The 22,444-nt window shown below is 34.1% G+C and overlaps 1 protein-coding gene across 6 annotated transcripts in view; it reads right to left on the bottom strand.

The window, feature by feature from the left end:
• Nucleotides 1-22,444, bottom strand: part of PMS1 (PMS1 homolog 1, mismatch repair system component) — a 65,888-nt gene that overhangs the window by 17,226 nt on the left and 26,218 nt on the right. For all 6 annotated transcript variants that reach the window (XM_015596642.2, XM_015596641.2, XM_006921285.3 and 3 more), the window contains 4 exons: nucleotides 10,205-10,321; nucleotides 3,991-4,113; nucleotides 3,280-3,423; nucleotides 2,206-3,086 (listed from right to left, as the gene is read on the bottom strand). In XM_015596642.2, coding sequence (XP_015452128.1) covers nucleotides 2,206-3,086; nucleotides 3,280-3,423; nucleotides 3,991-4,113; nucleotides 10,205-10,321 — 1,265 coding nt within the window. The remainder of the gene's footprint in view (nucleotides 1-2,205; nucleotides 3,087-3,279; nucleotides 3,424-3,990; nucleotides 4,114-10,204; nucleotides 10,322-22,444) is intronic.

Here is a 22,444-nt window from a genome sequence, read left to right as displayed (position 1 = left end):
AGGGAAGCATTTCCTGTCCCATAGATGAGAGTAAGCTCAACTGCTAAGTGTTTTCATAATTCTGTTAAAATTCATCATATTCTATGATTGCTATTGTTTAATTATGTTTTCCTCACTAGACTGTACCATTTAAAAGTAGAAAATGTTTCATTTACAATTGTATCTGAAGCAACGAGGCTAGCATACGTAGGGCCTCGTACACAGAATATACTCAATATATATTCTCTAATGAAAGGGAGGGAGGGAGAAAAGGAGAAGGCAAGGGAAAGAAGGAAAGGAAGAAAAAAGGGAGGAAAGAAGGAAGTGAAAGAAACAGAATGAAAAGGAAAAAGGGGAAGAAAAGGAAGGCTAGATGAAAAGATTGGTTATCTGTGGAAAAGGAGTCTACTCTCATATCCCTTAGCACTCCTTGTAGAATTTAGGATCTTAGAAAGTATTCCAAGATGAAGACTAGATGAGGAGTGGTGGTTAGTGTTATTACTAAGTGTGATATTTTTGTCCTATCATCTCACTAATCACGATTTTGGACAAAGTCATTCATGGTCTCATCTTTCTGACTCCTGACTCTGGAAGATTCTAATATAGTATTCTGTGAAATAGAGTAAGCTCTCGGATCTCAAAATACCCGCATTTTCTTTACAGTTTTCTATTTCTGGCCTTCAGAGTAAATTTAATTTTGACTAAGCAAGTGAAAAATAATGTCAATCACAATAGAGAAATTTCTTTTTCGCAGATCATGAGCTATCATTTACAATTTGCCAGTTGTTTATCTTGTATAACACAAACAATATTTATTCAAACCTCATAACAATCCAGGAGATAAATATTTTTTCAAAAAGCTAGCTAGCAAAGAAAGGAACAGAGGTTCCAACTCAGGTATAGCTTCATGCTCTTAACCAATACAAAGTCTGCCACTTTGTCTGCTTTATGGCAATAAGATAGAGAAAATTTTGGATTCCAGAATACTGCCTGATGATAAAAAAATTTTTAGATGGGGCCTACTAACCATAATCCTTGTACCCTGACACCCCAAGGCCTAAAGGAGAAACAATGCTGACATTCCCCAAAAGGCAACCAGGGCAATACTTGCTATCGTGAGGCTGCAAAGGAATGCTATCTTAAGTTGTTACACTGTCCCTACTCTTATTTGCATCCAATTCAAATAAACTTTAAAATATCTAGCATTTATAAAATAATTAGAAATTTGAACATTGACTATTTGATATTAAGGAATTCTTGTTTTAAAAAGTTATGACAACTATATTATAGCTCTATTTAAAATAAGAATCTTTTACAGATTCATGCTGAATGAAATATTTATGAAATAGGTGAAGTGAGTGGAGGTATGGATGCAGCAGGACTGACCATGAGATGAGGGTTGGTAAACACAGTGATGGGTTCACAGTACTGTTGTCTACTTTTGTGTGTTTGAAAAACCAACAAAACATAACCATCCCCTCCAAAAAAAAAAAGTTGAAAAGAGAAATTAATTTATGGAGGTTTTGCCTATTGGTATTAATAATGGTCTTTATTATTTTAAATTGATAGTATCTTTATATGACTGAATAAGCTAATGAAAAAATATCAATCAAGCATCCATGTATTTTCTCACCAAATACAAACTCTGGAGGATGATAGGTTACATTTAAATATTTCCTCCAGATGTCTGACATAGTATTGAGATGACTTAGATAATAATATGTGAAAGTATACTTCCACAAAATATGATATTTTGTGTTTACAAATAAGTGCCTTAAGTCAATTAGAAACACCATCATATTATCTGGGAATATTTATTCAGATCATCTGATCTAAAGACGGCAAGTATTGTGTAGTTATTTTAATCAAAGATAGATCACACTATCCATTTACCTACCAAAAAACCCACCACAATTTTTAAGTTACCAATAAAGATTTTAGAAGGAAGCCTTGGGTTATACTGAATAAGGACAGTATGAACACCACTAAATTAAATCTGCAATGTTACAGTTTTTTAACAAACAGTTAAGGCTTGTCCCTAAACAAAACTAAAAACCTCAAACAAAAAAAGTAATGTCAAAAAAGGTACTCTAGCCAAGCCAAAAGGCATTTTCCACCCTGCTTTTCCAAAAATAAGTTTAAAAAGTATATTTTTTTTAACCCAGTGAGTCATATAGAATGGAAATATCTGAACAGTCAGGTCACATGCAAGCTCAGGAAACTTACTTCAGTTTTTCCTCTTCACTCAATGTCTTCCACATTTCTTCAATTTGTATTGTTGCATCCTCTAAACTGGTCTTAGAATTTTCTGTGAGAAACTGAACGCGATGATCTTGAACAAAAAGGGCACTTGCTGACATGGGTTTCTTGATTACGTGATTGCTAATTAAATCATAAGCTGTAAGCTGTCCAGATATGTTATCTACCACATTTGATTTTTTGTTACTAGAACGTTCGCTGAGATTTTGTTCAGGGCTTAGATTATTATCATCATTTACTTTACATGTTAAACTTTCTTGAGGCACTAAAATTTTCACAGGTTCGATATTTTCTCCTATTGAATTTTTAAGTGTATTTCCCTTGCTCCAGTCATCTGCAGAAATTACCAAAGATTTTTCAGGAATTGCTTCTTTCTCATTTTTCCCACTCTCATCTCTATGCTCTTTATTGACATTTTCAGATTGCGCATGCTTAACACAATCTACAAAATAAGTTTCATTGTATTCCTTCTGTGTGCCTTCACATAAATTATTCGTTGAGATTTCTTGAAATGTATTTCTAGTATTCTTATCAATGTTAGAGTTTTCACTACTAAAACGATTATCGTAATGGTCACCAACATGTATATGATGATTTAAATAATTAGTGTTTTTTCCAGATTCATCATTATGTACATCATTTTGGAAAGAAATTCTTGAAGTATCAACATCTGGATAATTATTTCCAGATGATTCCAACTTATTAAAAAGCACATCTGTTTCTGCTGTTTCACTAACAACCATGTCAGCTGAGGAAACATCTGTTTTATTATTTTCATAAGAATCTGTACTAGGTAGTGATCCATAACAAGTCGTCATCAGATTTTCAAGAGCAATTAAAACAGAGTCCTAAAAACAAAAATTAACAAATGTTAGGGGAAATTATGAAAATAATAAATAGACAAGATTTAAAATGTTTAAAAATATGCACAAACAAGCACAAAATATGCACAAATATCCTTTATCACACAAAAATGGTTAGGATTGTATAAGCTTGTAAATAGCATAAATTAATACAAAAAAATTATCTGAAAAAGGTTACCTTATTCTGTAATAATACTTGACTTTTATCCGGTGTTAAATTTACATCCACATCAGCTGTGGGAACATCAATTTTCAAAAAGAAAATGGGATACAAACGAGTAGATTCCTTTAGGCACTTCAGATTGTAATAATGTCGGATTAACTAGAAATATATGTAATGAATAAAAGATAAGAACACCACATAAATATAGTATTGCCATCCTTAAATATCACCAAAAAGGAGTATACCCAACTGAGAAACCAGGTGGATGTATTAGAAATAGCAGTATCTAAATAGTAATACTCATTTAGAAGCCTTCAAGCTATAAGAATGAAGCACAAACATTCATTAGGAAGTACAAATAGCCAATGAAACTGGTTTCATGGTTAAAAGATCACAGTTGTTTTGAAAGTCGAGTTCAAATCCAAACTCTATTACCTCCTAGCTGTGTGGTCAAGAAAGTCACTAACATCTCAGTTTGAAAGTCACTAACATTTCAGTTTCTTCACTATAAGGATAATAATATATCTCAGAGTTGTCATGAAAAGTCAATGAGACATCGTATGTAAGGTACCTAGAACAATTCTTAATAAATGCTCCTGTAGATCTTTTTCTCCTTTTCCTTATTTTAGAGCAAAGTCTTAGAAGTAATCCTGGTAACAAGTTGACAAACGACAGAGCTAGTTTTTATTTCTGAACGAACTGATACTTTTTTCTTAAATAGATTACCTTTAATATGTCTTTTTGGTGTATCGGTCGACTGTTTATAAAGATGAAACTCTTTTCTGGGGTTGAAAGACTTGTAAAAGAGTGGTCCGCATCGTGCTTTGGAAGAAATCCACTTAGATGAATCTATAAGTGTAATAAGTAATTACACAATCAATATGCAATGTCAACAATAAATGTAGTTTATGGATCTGGCTACATACGATACATTAAAAGGCATTAAAAAAACCCCACGATTTTCACCTTACGGTCTAAAGAGCCATATACTTCCTGATAACTATATCCTGAGCATTAACTTTAAATAAAATACTGAAGCATGTTAAATAAAAGACTGAAGCATGTTAAATAATGAAGCAAGTTGTGCCTCTCTTTTTTGCAACTGTATTTTAAGAAAAAACTGGTATTCATAAAAGCTTCATGAATGGGCATATATCTTACTGATATAGAACATATGGCATAAACACTGCTCTCTGCTCGACTTTATCTTCTATCTCCTAAATTTTTCTCTCCTCATATTGTGACTTTCCTCTGGCTGTTTGTCTTTTTCTTCTAAGCCACCTTTTCCTTAAAGAAGTGGTTGTTCCTATCCTTATTCTGAGTGTGCTCTAAAGCCAATTTGACTGGGTTTTCATTTCTGAGTTAAAAATCTCTTCTTGATTGTAGTGTTGTCCTTTGACTTTATTTTTGCTTAGAGAACTTTTCTACAAGCAAATCAATTATTTTAATGCATTCCCTTTCCATTTACAAATGTGTGAAAAGAGAGAAATTGAGGGAACAGAGGGCAAGGAAAATGCTCCTACTTTTACCTTTAAAGGTAATATACAGAATTGTTAAGAATACAGGTTAGAGCCAAATTGACATAACTTAAATCCCAGCTTCACTACTATCTATTTGATCTTGGTCAAATTATTTAAAATATAGGCCTATAATCTCTTATCTGAAACAAGTGGAACCAGATGTATTATTAATCTGTTAAAAAAAACGCTAATAGTAAAATTTTAGCTTAGGTTTAGAAGTGAGAATCAGTGGGGCTGCTATTTTTACTTAAGCAGAAAACACGAGGTTCCTTAATAACACAGCCTGTAGGCTGACACCTATGTCTGTGGCTATTCCTGCCCTTGGAAATAAGTGTTTAAGGAGATGTGTTACCAATTTTAGAACGCTAAGTGCATTATTGTCACAGTGCCAAGTTGTGCCAATTTTAAAAAGTAAATTAATAAAGCTGGATAATCCATTACAAAATGATACTACTTAATTAACTGTAAAACTTCACAGCATTTATAAATGGTTATATAATTCACCAAGAAACATGAGAGCCTTCTTAAAGTACCTGCTAAGCATCAGAGGAGCTTGGTTAGTCTCTGAAAGACTTACTGGGCTTGTTAAAAAAACCAAAAATCTGCCCCAAATAGGTAATTATGGAGAATAAAATTAAGAAGAAATTGGTAATATTGCTAGTGTTTTCCTTTCACACCATTTTGTTTGGCCACTGAATAATTAGTATTACTTTAAAACTACTGCAGTTTTAAAGATGGCTTAGGATAACCTTAGGAACTAAAAAAATCTATTTTTAAGTTATATAAATAAGTAAAATCAAACAGCAAAGTCTTGTAAAATGCTATAAAAAGTAAAAAATCAGGCTAATTCAAGGAAACAGAATGTCTATAAGAGACCAAATCAGTACAAAATAAAAAATTAGACCTTACAAGATTCTGTACCCAAGTATTTCTCAACCTAAAAAGCAAAACAAAAATCAAAGACAATATGAACAAAAACTTCTCCCCTTTTTGCTTTTCGACTATGGGCCCCTCTCTCCTTCCTTTCATCTCCAGCTCCCCTATAATCTGGCTTCTTCCTCAATGACCAACTCCAATGGACATTCAGTCCCCTTCTCTTTTTTGAGACTCTGCAGACCCTGACACCAATGGCAACTCTCTTTGTTGGCAAGCATGACACTCTTTAGTCTTCTGTTTTGTTTTTTTCTACTTCTTATCTAATACTTCCTCTTTGATCTGGTTTACTGATTTCTCTTCCTTTGCTTACCTCCTATAAGTGATTATAGCCCCCCTGAATTCCACCATCAGGCCTTTTTTTCTTATTCTCTACTCTCTCTGAGTCATTTCATACACATACACATATACCAGTAATGCTAAGATATAGATGTATAGCCCCTATTTCTTTCACCCTTAAATGCTTACTATCTTTAATTAGCTGTCACAAAAATCTTCTTAATCCCACTACCTTCAAAACTTAATAAAATATTTCATTCCACTTCTACCTTGTTATTCAATTGGTTCCTCCTATATTACTTTACTATGACAAAGAGTCCTGTTACCTACCCAATCTCTCAAACTGATATCTCCTCTCTTCTACTCTGATTCTGCTGAAGTAACTTTGACTGGTCTCCTAACATGAGCCTTTCAATAAACCTCTAGAACACCATGGAGTTATGTTTCTAAAGTAATAACTTAAGTATTTTTGGTAAGGATAGTGGAATAAGTCATGTAGAAATTCCCTTCTTCCCCATTCCCAACTGCAAATAGATAGCAGTGATAGATAAAATTAGTTTTAACACAAATTTTGAAAGAGCTAACCATTTTCTAAAAAGATAAACATAAAGATGTTATGTGTGCAAAACATAACAGGGTGCGATGGCTGAAGTCAAAAGCCCTGTGTGCTCTAGGATCAGACAACAGCTACATTAGTTGGAAATTAAATTCTGGTATGGACACAGGGAATTAAAATCAGTCTTTCCATTTGAAATGGGTGACTGAGCTACCCCTGCTCCTCCCACCCCAGTACTCCCCAACTCCTTAAAAATATTGTGACCACTATTTGGAGCTGCTTACAAGGGTCACAAGAAAGCACATAGAGAACTCCAAAATCAAGAATAAGGCTAAGCCAAGTCTGCTAGAAAAAGGGGTCTCTAAAATCTTGGAAGGATGAAAGGCATAAACTAATATAACACGTGATTTTGAACTGCAGCTGGAAATGAGGTAGTATATGCCAAACTATGGAGAGGGAGAGGAAAATCAAAACAAAAACAATAAATCTGCATTCAAGGTGATTTTACAAATTAAAATTTCAAAGCATATAAAATAGCAGAGAATGAGAGAATATTCTCTCAGGAAAGCAGAAATGATAGAGTAATTTGAAAAGGACCTTAAAATTAGTATGTGTACCATAGGTTAAAAGAGTAAAGAAAAATAACATCCATTTTTAAATAACCCAGCAAGAAATCAAAACTAGTAGCTATAAACCAAGTTTAGAAGAAAATGAATAAACTCTGAATCTTAGAAATAAAATACATAGAATATATAGTTTGGGGAATAAAAATCAGAAAATACTGAAGAATTCACCCAGACTCAGCATGGTGTACTGCAAAGATAAAAATATCAAAGAGAGAAAGATGTTGAAAAACAAAAACAAAAAACGAAACTGAAGAAGTTCCATCAAGCCAACAAAGCCACACTGGGAAACTCCTAACAAATGATATCACGCCATTCATAATTAGAAGATTCTTCTCACATGGTGACCCTATTGAAAAAAAAAAGACCCTCAACATGAGAAGAGATATATAAAGATTCTCCACATCCAAGGTTCCCAATGGCCTATCTATCTGCCATCCCAGTCCAGTGAAGAGGCCTTGGTAGCTAAGTTTTACAACTCAAAGGTATGGAAAAGGAATAAAAATGGAGTAAGAAGGGCAAACACTAGCAGGTGGCAAACAACTTAAGATTGCCTTTGGCCAGAAATAAGAAGGGGTCAAAGAAACTCTGATATAGGACAAGTCTCCTTACAAGCCCAGAAAGCATGGAATGGTGAAAAGAGATTTCAACAAATTAAGAAAAAAGGGAAGAAGAGAGAAAACAACTGTCCAGTAGAACAGAGAGCCTTCAGGTTTAAAGTCAGCAGACAAACAGGAACAATAATCAAAAAGGCTCTTCCATTAAGAAAATGAATAAGGACAATCTGTCATGAAGTAATTACAATTTAATTTTGTGCTAGAAAAAGAGAGAGGGAAGGAGGGAAAGGGGGAGAAAGGGGGAGAGAGAGGGAGAGAGAGAAAGAAAGAGAGAGAGAGAAAGAGAAAGAGAAAGAGGGAGAGGAAGAGAGAGAGAGAGAGCGAGCGCACGCGAGCGAGCGAGCGCGAGCAAGCGAGCAAAGGAAGGGAATGGAGGGGCGGGAGAGAGATAAAATGAATTACCCTTGGGTTGCAGAGTAAGTCCTCATCTCATAATGGCACTTGATTCTCCTCAACTCTAGGACCAGGATTTTGATTACTTAACACTCAAGTGGTGCCTGACAGTCAAAAAGCCCAGCCACAAACACCAAGTTTCCAATTACACTTCCAATTCGGGGAGGTGGGTGGTGGTGGAAGATAGCAAGAGAATGAGAGACTTGGAGAAAAAAGACCTGAAAAGCAAAACAAAACTGACCTCCTAAGATAAAGAGATAATTTAAGGAACAAATTAAAAAGCGGAAACAAAAATTTAGTATCTTCAGAGAGATTCAAGATTTTGTATCCATAAAACAATAAGAAGTCATGAAAAAGCAATACAATTTTGAAATTCTCTTGGAAATTAAACGTAAAACTTAAAAAAAAAAAAGTCAGCAGAACAGATAAACGAATCAGAGAGATCTCTGAAACTTATAGGAAAAACAAAAAGATGAAACACTTGAGAAAAGCAAGAGAAAAATAAGAGGAGGTTCTTATCAACAATATGGAGCTTCACTAAAAAACAGAAAAATTATCAAAGTGATGACAGATGGAGGTATATAACCCAGAGCTGAAAAAGAAATGAGTCCTCAAATTCAAAAGGTGCTCTGAGTAATAAACAAATGAATAATAAAAGACAAACGTCTACCCACATCCTTGTAAAATTTAAGAACAATGATGAAGGAAAGATGCTAAGAACTTTCAGAAAGAAAAAAACATAGTGCCTAGAAAAAATTGGAATGCATTAATCTTCCCATCAGCAACAATAGATGATCAAAGATACTCAATGTCTTCAAGTTTTGAAGAAAAATTACTTTTCAATCTAGAATTCTATGTCTACCAGACTACCAATATGAGAAAGTGCAAAATAAAGTCTCATGTTCCCTTTCTGTGGAAGTCACTTAAAAGATGACTATCAAAAAAATGAGAATGAATATCAAGAAAGGAAGACATTGGATACAAGACATAGTGGAAATAACCAGTACTCCTATGAAAAGAAATCTCAGGATGAGTAGTGCATAATGCAATCAATCCAAATAAGAAATAAGTGGGTTCTAGGAACAGTGAGTTCAAAAAGAATGGAATGAAATAAATGGATTAGCAATTACAGCTAGAATAACTAAAAGAGCTGGATTTTATTGCTGTCGTGATAAAATTTCTTCACTTAAAAAAGAAAATCTTTTGGAAAATCTAGAAAAAGCAAAAAGTTACGTAAGATAGTCTATATATAAAGCATGACAAACATGACAAATTTTGAGCAACTGATGGGAGAAAACAAAGATTCATTTAATTGGGACAATAGAGGTATCCTCATCTGTAAGACACAGAGACATAACATTGGATACTTAGAGAGGAAATGTAACCCTAGCACAATACTTGGGTTTGCAATGAAGGTTATTCATAGTTGTAGTAATATAAACTTCATACAAATTTTCAATTTGTAGAATCAATCTTCAAACAAAAAATGGAAGGTTTAAAAAATGCTTATCTGAAAAATCAGGTTATTAAACTTGATAACATAAAAGTAGAACTGACATGATTGAGAGAGGAAAGGGCTAGTATGAGTGGGAGTGTTAATAACTACAGCTAATATTATAGTGACTCAAGAGGACTGTCTGAAGTTGACAGATCAAGAAAAAGAAGCTGGAGTATGTGTAGAATGAGAAAGAGAAAACAAAGGTAAGAGAGCTCAACTTCTTCTCCTTCATAGTGGAAAGTAAACAGATGAGATCCTAAATTAAAAATCATCAACAGAGTTAATGTAAATACAATATCTAAAATTAAAAACAACAAGCAGAATAGATAAAAAGAGAAATAGACTGGGGAGACAGGTTTAATATAAGCTCTGTATGTATCTTCTTTTTTACCTTATACACATATCTGATATAAATGTTAAAAAGAAAAAAGCTCTTGCCACCCCAAACCCCCCAAAAGGGAAATAACTTAACAGTTTCACTGGTAAATTAGAATTTTTCAAGAACATTTTTTGTTGCGTACCTGAGATTCTTCAGAGTGGTACTGAAATGATTCCATATTTCCCATAACAGCAGTCCCCAGAACAGACATGAGAGCCATCTTATGATCTGATACTCTAGTTTTATGCCATATAACTGCCTAGGGGAAAAAATGGCACAAACAACTTTTAACACAATTTATATTCACTCAAGTACTAATACCATTTATTTCTATATTTAGCATTCATCCCTAGTTTATATTTTCAGTATCGTTTAGAAGAGATGCATGAAAAGAGATGCATACAAAGTCTGAGAGAGCTCTGGTTCTGAATTTTAGTGGCTATATGTGTTGCAGTGTACAATCTATTTCACTTCCCTTAACCTGTTTTCTCCTGTCTGTAAGATGACTGAGAATAGTTATCTCCTGGAGTTGTTGGAAGATGAAAATATATAATGTAGGCAAACACAAAGGTCAGTGCCTGGAATAAAACAGTTTCATTAAATATTAATTCTCTCTTTTCTTTTAAACTTCAGAGTACATACTTCAGAGTATATTTAAATTAAATTTTTACTCGAAGTAAAGTATTATTATAAAGACTAACAGCTATGCTATAAAATTTCTGTAAATAGTCAAACTGGTATAAAATTTGGGGACAATGCATGCTCTTTAAAATTACCTTTGTAATTACCTTTTATATACAGAGAACTTACAAAAAGCTACCTGAACCTCACAAACTTAAAAGCTGAATAATGAGCTTGCATTTTTTTTTTCACTGCAAGTATGTAATAATTTAAGAGAGTCATGGACCAAAGTTCGGCTGTGAAGTGCATGATCAGGTATGATATATTGCAATTTCTTCAGTTAACAAGGTTCAATTATAGTCAAATCTCTTGAGAAACCATCAATACAGACACATTTGTTCATTCAACAAAAATTCACTTAGCACCTCCTAAATCCTGAGAAAAATGTGTAAAGGGCCTGAAAGAAAACATCAGCATTCAAGGAGCAGGCAGAGGGGAAAAAAAGATCATAAAGGAGTGGCCACAGAAGCAGGAAGCCTGCAGGACAGTGTGGCACAACAGACCAAGGGAGTTTTTAAGAAGTAGTAGCCAAAAGTGACCAATATCAAGAAACCAAGAGGAAAAGAGATGTGGCCACAGGATTTAGCCATCAGGAAGGTGAGGGCAGTTCTAGGGAGGTAAGGTAACCAAAGTCAAATTTCAGTGATTGAAGAGTGACTACAGAGAGAACATAAAAAGTGAACCTATACAACTCAGAAAGTCAGACTGTAAAGTCAAAGCATATAGAGTGATAACTAGAGGCAGGTGTGGATCAAGAGAAGGACTTACAATGACACACTTGAAAAGGAAGCAGTGAAAGAATAGGTATACAAACAAGTAGGTTTGTAGATTCAATGGCTGGAGGTTGAGTAAGCTCCTGTTTGTTTGTTTGTTTTGTAATGTAGAAAGGTTACGTGCTGTAAGTGAAAAGACATTGATTTAAATAATTTTTCAGTATTGCTTTGAAAGTTATCTGAAATAGAAAAAGGACATTAAGTACATGAAATCAAAATTTAAAAGTAAATTGCAAATAATTAAAATTAAGATATAGGTTCAACGTATACATTTCCAAACAAAAAGTTATGTTTTGGTAATTACATTTACACTTAAAGGACAATACAATAGACTATTTAAAACTGGAAGTGCTCTAGGAAACATGGGATGTAGAGTCACATCAGTATTTTTAATCCTTAATTTCATCACATATTATCATATATAAATATTTTGGCCACATTAATTTTTTGGAGAAACTCATTTTGAATTTATTCATCAAATATTTATTGAACATCTACTTTGTACCAGATTCTATGGTAAAAGCTGGGAACAGAAAAATAAAAGGACAAAGTTCTAGTTCCTAAGGAGAACTGAGTTCTTATATTTATAAAAATATAAAAAGAAAATAAGATATTAAAATAATTATAATGTATTATGAAAACTGCTATTACAAAACACAGTGGGAACTTATAGAAGAAACCTAAGTCTACTTCACAGAGCAGTTGCATGTGCGGAGAGATTTTTGCCCACTCACAAATCATGGGCAAAAGCATGGAAGCACAGAGCATACGCCTTGCTGGAGATGAAGCTGTACAAATAAAAAGGGGCAAGATCGTGAGTAACCTAGCATATCACGCAAAGAAGTTTACAGTTTCTCTTATATGCAATGTAGAACCACTGCAGAAATTTCACTGGGAGAATGCCATGATCAGATATGGATGTTAGAAAGAGATCTTTGGACCCTGAGGACATTATTCTGGTGAGGTAAGTCAGAGAAAGAAATACTGTATGATACCACTCATGTGTGGAATCTAAAACAAACGGGTAGAAACAGAGTAAAATAGTTAATAGGGGGTGGGGGATAAGGAAATAAGGCAGATATCATTTAGTGGCACGACCTTGCAACGAGTAGTAGCTATAGTCCTAGAGAGCTAATGCATAGTATAGCGAATATAGCCAATACTGTATTATAATCATCAAAGTTGCTAATGGACTAGAACATAATTTTTCTGACCACTATAAAGAAATGATAATTACATAATGTGATCAGTACTAATTATTACTACAGTAGTAATCATATACAACATGTAAATGTATCAAATTAACATGTACATCTTAAATTTATATAATGTTTCAAGTCAAATATATTTCAGTTAAAAAAAAAAGATCTCTGGTAAGGATGATTTAGTGAGAACTGAAGCTAGAGCAGTATAGGTTTTTTAAAAATGTGATTATATTACTCCAACTCAGATTCTCAACTTTTACTGAGGATATACAAAATGGATGAAGTTCACTTTCTCAAAATATTCTCAAAGGTAATGAAGATTATGTGTAATTCCTGGCACACTAGCTGTAATGCTACTGCTTTCTCTTTCACTCACAAAAATACAATGGAATGCAAGTCAGTATAAGTGATATTTACAGGATTATTCCTCTAATTTTTTTAAGGTAAAACATTTGCAAACTTTGGTATTTTATTAATATTAACACTGTGGCTGAGTATCACTGGACTAGGTAACAGAACCAAACACATTGGTAAGAGGGAAAGAAGACACGGAGAGACTAAAGGATATGAAATAAACTTGATGTGACATAATGACTGACTGCATTTGAAGAAAAAGAAAAGAATCAGGAACATGATTGAGTCCCTGGTACCAAGAATACTATCAGGTACCCAGAGGGCCCAATAAACACTAATTTGTTGAAGGAATGAACAAAGGAATACATTTTTCTAGAGAAAAGTCAGTCTAGTGGAGTTGAAAACTTAACTCTTTGTCTTTAAAGACTGAGACTGCTGGTTGCCATACCACTACACAGGTTAGATATTATGTCTTGTCTACTACTTTACATTAGGAAATCTAAAGCAACCTTTTCTTTTAAAAAAAATATAGTAATTTTATTGAAGTATAATTCATACACCATTACAATTCACCTACCTTAAGTGTACAATTCAATGGTTTTTAGTATATTTACCAAGTTGTACAACTATTACCACAATCTAATTTTGGAACAATTTTATCACTCCAAAAAAGAAACTCTGTACCCATTAGCAGTCACTCCCCACTTCTGCCCACCTACACCGTAGGTAATCACTAAATTACTTTCTGTCTATATAAATTTGCCTACTTTGGGTATTTCATATAAATGGAATTATACAGCACACAGTCTTTTGTGAGTGACTTCTTTCATTTAGCATAATGTGTCAAGGTTTACTCATGTTGTACCAGTACTTCACTCCTTTTTTAATGGCTAAATAAGATTCCATTGTATGGATATACATTTGAATTATCCTTTCACCAGATAATGAACATTTGTGCTGTTCCCACTTTTTGGCTCTAATGTATGATGCTGTTATGAGTATTCGTGTACAAGTTTTTGTTTGGACATACATGTTCATTTTTCTTGGGTATATACCAAGGAGTGGAGATGCTGGGTAATATGGTAACTGTTTATTTTTCAAGGAACCGCCAGATTGTCATCTTTGCATTTCCTGTGTGCGTGTGTTTGTGAGTGTGTACAAAAAGGATAATGATTGTTGGCTTCTGTTATTATGGCTGTTACTCTGAGCCAGCCAAGAGGCAATGATTTAAGGGATAATATTTAAAATAATAGAAAAGAGGTAAAGTTCTGAATAATCTGAAACTGTACTGGAGTGAAATGTCTCTTGCTTCATACTTTCCATATCACGTTACTTTTAACAAAAAAGTTGAGCAATAAAAACTTAAATTCACAAAAAATATATCTCTTTAAAGCTATGCTAGCTCTGATACTGACATACATATATATAAAATATACTTGGAATAAAGTTGTAAAGAAAATATTTCAAGAAAACTTAGTTTTCAAAATTCCTGCACTGTATACAGTTATAAAGCCTGTATTATGTAAATATATTGTTCAGTTTGTATTAGAATGATGCCTCAGGTGATGCCTAAGATATAAATCTTTGTTAAATAATGCAAAGATGCTATTTCACTGCCTGACCTGCTGAATAGCTAGTATACAGAATTATAAAAAGATCACTTGAGGAAATAGGTTCTTAAAAAGCTGTAAAATATGAGAACCATTAAATGTGAAAAAAATGTTTTTAAGTAAATACTGCTAATAGTTCTGGAGCATTATTTCACACCAAGCAATTACTTTATCAGATCTAAAGGGGCTAATTTGGAAGTATTTTCTAAACTAGTTACAGTTGGGTTAGCAATAAATGATGAAGAGGTCTGCCAAAAAAGTAAATCTTCACTATTAGGCAATGAAGATTCATTTTCAAAACAGGATCTATTATTAAAGAACTATACAATAAAATGTGGTAATTAAAAATTAAGAATCTAGAAGAAACTGAATTTTTAAATACAACATTTTCTATAGCATCTAGTTTTTAGTGTGCTTTCCCCATCATTTAATCAATCCTATATTAATTTCTAAAAGAGATTTTCTTTTCACTTCCTGAAGTTTTTCACATATTTTGCCCTTAGGCCAAAAGCTTAACATGTGCTAAAAATACACACACATACCCCCATATGTTTTCTATCTAGGTCACACAAAGTCGGCACATCTAAATGTGCCAAGTAAGAATCCGACTCTAGTCAGTATGATGACATAGCAAAAAACACCTCAATCAAAAATATATTATTACATGCACACCATGAAATTGATTGAAGTTAGCCAAATATATCTTGCTGCTGTTCCTACTTCAATGACATGCTATTTGAAGGAAATGAAATTAGATGAGAATACTCAGTATTTAATTAGTAAACCTCAATTGTGAAGGCAATTTGTGATAATGGAAAAAAGGAGGTTGCAAACAGATGATGAACAATTAAAAAATGTAATGCTAACAAGACTATCTGAGCAAAAGAGACTCTTTCATTAATATGGAAAAAAAAGTATACAATAGCCTAGAGTACAACCTAAGTTTTCATGCAAATTATATGCACAGATGTACTAAGAAGTTCACATTTAAATTTCTTAAAAGTTAGAAGTTTTAACTATTTCCAAAGTCTTCTAGGTTGATATAACTAATCTGTATCAATTGCTTTCCTCTCCTGGATTTGTATTTGTACTGACTCCGGATCAAAAAAAGCAGTGGCACAAACAATATAGGAAAAGGCAATTTTCTTCCTCTCTGGCAATATGACAATATTAGCTATAGATGCTTATCACTAAGACGGTGCTAAATGTTTTAAATTCAGTGTAAATTATGAATTATTCCAGTACAATAGCAATACTACTGTTAAAGAACATCACGTTCTACTAAATAATAAGTATTAACATGACTCGATTCATGCTATGTAATCTTAGATTTTAAAAAAATTCTATCTTGGTAAAATAAATTCAGCACAATTTCGAATTTAATATCTCTTATCCTTACTTTGCTTAAATGTTTATTTTATTTTATTCCTTTTTTTCAAATAGTATGTGCATAATTATTTCCCCCTGAAAGTTACAAAGAAATTAGCAACTTTACCTTTGAGGGGAGGGGTTGCTTATAAACACTAGGCAGATGAGAGACAGAGTAATTTTTTTACTCTACCTTTTCATAATTTTTGGTTTTTGAACCATGTAAAGCTATGATTTATTCAAAGAAGTAAATAAAAATTTAAAGACATAGTTAATCTTTGCATAACTTTCAAAGGGAGAATACAGATATTCATTCTTTGTGATCTTTAAAACTAGAAAGATTATTTCCAATTGCTAATCAAACCTTGTCTTACCTACATCGGAAATGTTTTTCTCATTTAGACTCTCTCCATGTTCTGTGCAACTACCTGGACTATCGAACCAGCTTCTTCAATTACATTACTAAACATAATTTGGCCCATCCTCCAACTGTCATGAGAATTATCTTATTCTGTTAGTCTCCTACTGAAACTCCTTAATTTGTTCCCTTTGACCACCTGGTAAGAAGTCCACATTCCCATGAAAGTCACAAGAGGTGCTTTAGAATGTAGACCCAAGCAATCTTTCCAGCCTCATCTCCTATTTTCCTACATTACTTTCAGCCTTCTCTGACCTCTGATGACTCTTTGACCTTGCAAGGGCTTTGAATACCTTTGCCCACCTAGTCTTTCTCAAGAACCAGTTCTAAGGCCACCTCCTCTGAAAATCCTTTTTGAACCTAACCAGAGCTTAATAACTTCCTTCACATTACCCATACTTCTCAAGACTGTTTACAGAAAGCTCTTCTTGGAACACTGAGGCAATCGTTACTTCCTCCCACATTTAACTTTACAGAAAAGGTTATTTTTAAGTCAAGCTGTTATTGCTGAATAGAACACCTCATCTATTACATTTTGTTTTCCATGAGGCTTTTTTCCATACTTGCTCTTACCTCTCCCTAACACATTCTAAATGAAGCTACCCCATCCATCTCTTCTGCAATGCAACTCCATTCAACCACATGGTTCTCAAGCTGTTCTCTTTCCAGATCAAGACCAATAATGGAGAGAAAATCCACACAGAAGATCAATAAGGAATCAGAGGACTGGAACAATACTATAAATCAAATAGACCTAACATACATATAGCGATCTCCCCTCTACAGTAGCAAAATACACATTCTTCTCAAGCTCAAATGGATCCTTCCCCAGGATAGATCATATTAGGTCACAAAACAAGTCTTAACAAATTTAAGACAAACATACCAAGTATTTTTTCTGACCACAATGGAATGGAACTAGAAATCAAGAGCAAAAGAAAAACTAGAAAATTCACAATATGTGGAAATTAAATAACACACTCTTGAACAACCACTGGGTCAAAGAAGAAAAAAGAAAATTAGAAAATATTTCAAGATAAATGAAAATGAAAATATAACATACCAAAACTTAGGAGATTCAGCAAAACAGCGAAGTTCATAGCAATAAACACCTACACTAAAAAAGATGTGAAACAACCTAACTATATACCTCAAAAAGGGAAATAAAGATTAGTGCAGAGCGTAAATAAATAAAATAGAAAATAAATGGAAAAATATCAACAAAACTAAGAGCTGGTTTTTTTTGAAAAGAAACAACTGACAAACCCTTAGCTAGACTACAAAAAAAAAGACAAATAAAATTAGAAATGAAAGAAGAGATGCTACAACTAATGCCATAGAAGGTATAAAAAAAAATCGTGAGACTATATGAACAATTATATGCCAACAACCTAAAAGCAAAGGCTCAATTCCTAGAAACATACAACCTAACTAGTGTCACTGCTTACAGCCTCCTATAATTCTTCCCTGTATACCACTACCAAACTAATTATCAGAGGTAATACCTCCATCAAATCACTTCTTTACTTCTAATTTTCTATTTAAAAAAAAAAAAAAGATTAAGCCTAGCATTATAAGCCTTTATAACCTAGCCTCAAATTCTCTTTCAAGATTTATCTTCCTCTGTTCCTTTATATAAAATCCCTGCTCACCTAAATCAACTTATTCACTGACCCTAAGTGTACTCTGCACTTTCATATCTTCATCTTTTAAGTTCATACGATTTCTCTACCTAGAACGATCCTGATCTATTTATTAACATTGCCAAATTCTACTGTAATAGAATCCTTCTATGATGTACCCACCTGGGTGCGAGGGGTCCTAGGTAAGATCACTTTTATAGTTTGTTCCTAGTGTACTGAATCAATAACACTGACATGAGAAATGGCCAAAGTCAGTGCTCCCTCTTCTGTGACTTTCTGAGTCCCTCCAAAGGGTTCATGGACCAGCAACAACTTCATCACCTGGAGATTTGTCGGATATGTAGAATCTCAGGCCCTCCCTGATCTACTGAGAATCTGCATTTTTAACAAGATCTCAGGTGATCTGAATGCATATTAAAGTTTGTTTAAAGCACTGATGTAGGAGACCAGGAGAGAAAATGGACTAGAGAAACACAAATACCAGGAAGCACTAAGATTAGGGATCATGAATTTAAAGTCGTACTAATCAGGAGGGGTATGTTTTTCCAGCTACATTTAGCTATATTGGTTCAGGCACTAAGAAGACAGAAATGAATTTAACCAGGATTTTGTTAGTCAAACGAGTACAGATGAGGGAGGAGAAAGAAATTAAAGGAATGCCCAAGGAAAGAATGATAATCATGGCCATATAATTTAAGCAGGGGAAGCAGAGAACTGAGAACATCGGGGACAAAAAGGCAGAAGGGTTAAGCAAGGATCACAGGTCCAACGGAGTCTAACAAGGATTGTTGCAGGGAGTAAGCTGGAGAGACAGGAGGAGGTGGTGGCAGAGGGTGGAATACTTAACTTGAAATTATGAAGGAGGTGCAGTTTGGGGCAATGACAAGGTCTAAGGTTTAGCCACAGGAATTAATGGCTGAGGCAGGGCGGAGAATAAAATCACTGAAGAGGTGTAAAAGATCTGAGAATCTAGAAAGACTACCTATAGAAATACTGAATTCACCAGAGTGATAGTGCTCTAGGAGTCTAAAGAGCCAGATTCAAAGTTAAGTGATATTTTTAGATGAAGAGGAGAAGGAATGGTATGGAAGTTGCAATGAGGCACAATGATGTGAGAAGTAGGTGAGAAAAATTTGTCACCATCTGAAAGGGCTGCAGGGGATACAAAGTTCTCAGGGAGAGCCAAGTTGCAGTAAGAGAAAGAAGGTGATCAAAGAAAAGGCTAAGGACAGATTTTACTTGATTGACCATGAAATGGGGCATTTTAAAAGATGAAGATATATGAGAGACAGAGTTAAAAAAAGCAATGATTTGTATAAGACTCCAGAGTAATATGGTTGATTTGATAGATCCAGGTTTCTTGTGTTGATTGACATAAAACAGGAATAAAAACATTTCAAGATTTATCTTCCTCTGTTCCTTTATATAAAATCCCTGCTCACCTAAATCGACTTATTCACTGACCCTAAGTGTACTCTGCACTTTCATATCTTCATCTTTTAAGTTCATACGATTTCTCTACCTAGAACGATCCTGATCTATTTATTAACATTGCCAAATTCTACTGTAATAGAATCCTTCTATGATGTACCCACCTGGGTGCGAGGGGTCCTAGGTAAGATCACTTTTATAGTTTGTTCCTAGTGTACTGAATCAATAACACTGACATGAGAAATGGCCAAAGTCAGTGCTCCCTCTTCTGTGACTTTCTGAGTCCCTCCAAAGGGTTCATGGACCAGCAACAACTTCATCACCTGGAGATTTGTCGGATATGTAGAATCTCAGGCCCTCCCTGATCTACTGAGAATCTGCATTTTTAACAAGATCTCAGGTGATCTGAATGCATATTAAAGTTTGTTTAAAGCACTGATGTAGGAGACCAGGAGAGAAAATGGACTAGAGAAACACAAATACCAGGAAGCACTAAGATTAGGGATCATGAATTTAAAGTCGTACTAATCAGGAGGGGTATGTTTTTCCAGCTACATTTAGCTATATTGGTTCAGGCACTAAGAAGACAGAAATGAATTTAACCAGGATTTTGTTAGTCAAACGAGTACAGTTGAGGGAGGAGAAAGAAATTAAAGGAATGCCCAAGGAAAGAATGATAATCATGGCCATATAATTTAAGCAGGGGAAGCAGAGAACTGAGAACATCGGGGACAAAAAGGCAGAAGGGTTAAGCAAGGATCACAGGTCCAACGGAGTCTAACAAGGATTGTTGCAGGGAGTAAGCTGGAGAGACAGGAGGAGGTGGTGGCAGAGGGTGGAATACTTAACTTGAAATTATGAAGGAGGTGCAGTTTGGGGCAATGACAAGGTCTAAGGTTTAGCCACAGGAATTAATGGCTGAGGCAGGGCGGAGAATAAAATCACTGAAGAGGTGTAAAAGATCTGAGAATCTAGAAAGACTACCTATAGAAATACTGAATTCACCAGAGTGATAGTGCTCTAGGAGTCTAAAGAGCCAGATTCAAAGTTAAGTGATATTTTTAGATGAAGAGGAGAAGGAATGGTATGGAAGTTGCAATGAGGCACAATGATGTGAGAAGTAGGTGAGAAAAATTTGTCACCATCTGAAAGGGCTGCAGGGGATACAAAGTTCTCAGGGAGAGCCAAGTTGCAGTAAGAGAAAGAAGGTGATCAAAGAAAAGGCTAAGGACAGATTTTACTTGATTGACCATGAAATGGGGCATTTTAAAAGATGAAGATATATGAGAGACAGAGTTAAAAAAAGCAATGATTTGTATAAGACTCCAGAGTAATATGGTTGATTTGATAGATCCAGGTTTCTTGTGTTGATTGACATAAAACAGGAATAAAAACATGAGATTAGGGCTCATAGTCTGAAAGCAGTTAATAGTACCAGGTTCTGACTTTTAAGGTCTTGCATGATTTTAAGAGTTTTGGAAATCACATCTGACACCTGCAGATGGAGGTATGGAGGAGAGAGGGGTGGTCTTATTCTGAGAGCAAAGGCTCTCAGAACACATTCACCATGAATCCTTCCTCCCTGACTATTTTAGCCTGAAGTAAATGTTTCCACCTCTCAAATTCTATAGTATTTATCAATATCATTCAACACTCAACAAGTTTTCATTATTATTTTCATCTATTTAAATGTGCATACACTTTCACATCTACCTCCTCGCTTACACTGTAAGCTTTTTCAGAGTGTAGGCCATCAAATAATTGTCCTATAGCACCTACTCAAAGCTCTGTGTCCAGCAGCTGTGAAGAAGCCATAGCAAAGGAGAATAAAAGTTGCATTAAACTTAAGAGATGTAAACTTTAGTTTCTCCTCTGCTATATTCAAATTTAAGTTATTACTCAATCCACCCAAACTCTTGGGGTCACAAGAAGATAAAATGAGACAAGACCAGAATAAAAATACTCTATTTGCTACAAGATTTGAGGCATGACAAAAAAGATTTTCAGTGGTCCTTTCCAGGTGTAAAGATTTGAGAATCCTTATACCTTCTAGTATTTTATAATTTGATATATCATCTTATTAGAACCACTAAGTGAAAGAAATATGAAATTCCAGTTTGTAAGAAAGATATGGAATTGCCCAAGATATATATATATATATATATGCACATATCCTTAAAAATAAGAGTTTTAGAGTTGAAACAGGTCTTAAAGAGATCATTTAATCAGCTTCTATTGCTCTAAGCTCAAAAGGCTAGATTTGTGCAAATTCTCTGGGTATTACTGATCCGCAGAGAAATCTATTTTGTTGGACTACCAAAATGTATAAGGATAAATAGTAAGTATATAAAATGTATTTGGTTAGAGGATCTGTAAAGGAATAATTACACGGTTCTATTCAAGTTAGTAGAAACAAAATATATTAAACTGATGGCTCTTAGAGATGTGTCCCTGTCAAGTGTTTCCTTCCATTATGCTATCCACACATTCTTTATATATTTCCTGATAAGTTCTAATGAAGACGTTATTGGTGACTTAGAGGCCAGACAAGAAAACAAACTATAGTAGTATATATGAATATAAGTGAGAATATACTCTGTAAAAATCTGAGGTTACTAGGGAATCCAAAAGGATGAATCTTTAAAACAAAAGGATTTTTATAAATTAATATTATGAAGAAAGTTTGAAAGAGGTCAGAGTTGTTCAAAACTGGTGCTATATAAATTTATATATTTTGATTTTAGCACTATCTAATTCATTTAGTATTCTACTCTGTGCTGTGCACGGAGTATGTATTAAAGAGAATACAGGTAAGATGCAACTCTCACTTCCAAAGAGAGGCTTGTTGAGAAAGGGAGACAGAATGTAAATCATTGTCAATAAATTTAAAATGACATAA

This window comes from Pteropus alecto, unplaced genomic scaffold, assembly GCF_000325575.1.
Source record: "Pteropus alecto unplaced genomic scaffold, ASM32557v1 scaffold3, whole genome shotgun sequence".
Classification (NCBI taxonomy): domain Eukaryota; kingdom Metazoa; phylum Chordata; class Mammalia; order Chiroptera; family Pteropodidae; genus Pteropus; species Pteropus alecto.
This window is presented reverse-complemented; position numbering and strand designations above follow the sequence as displayed.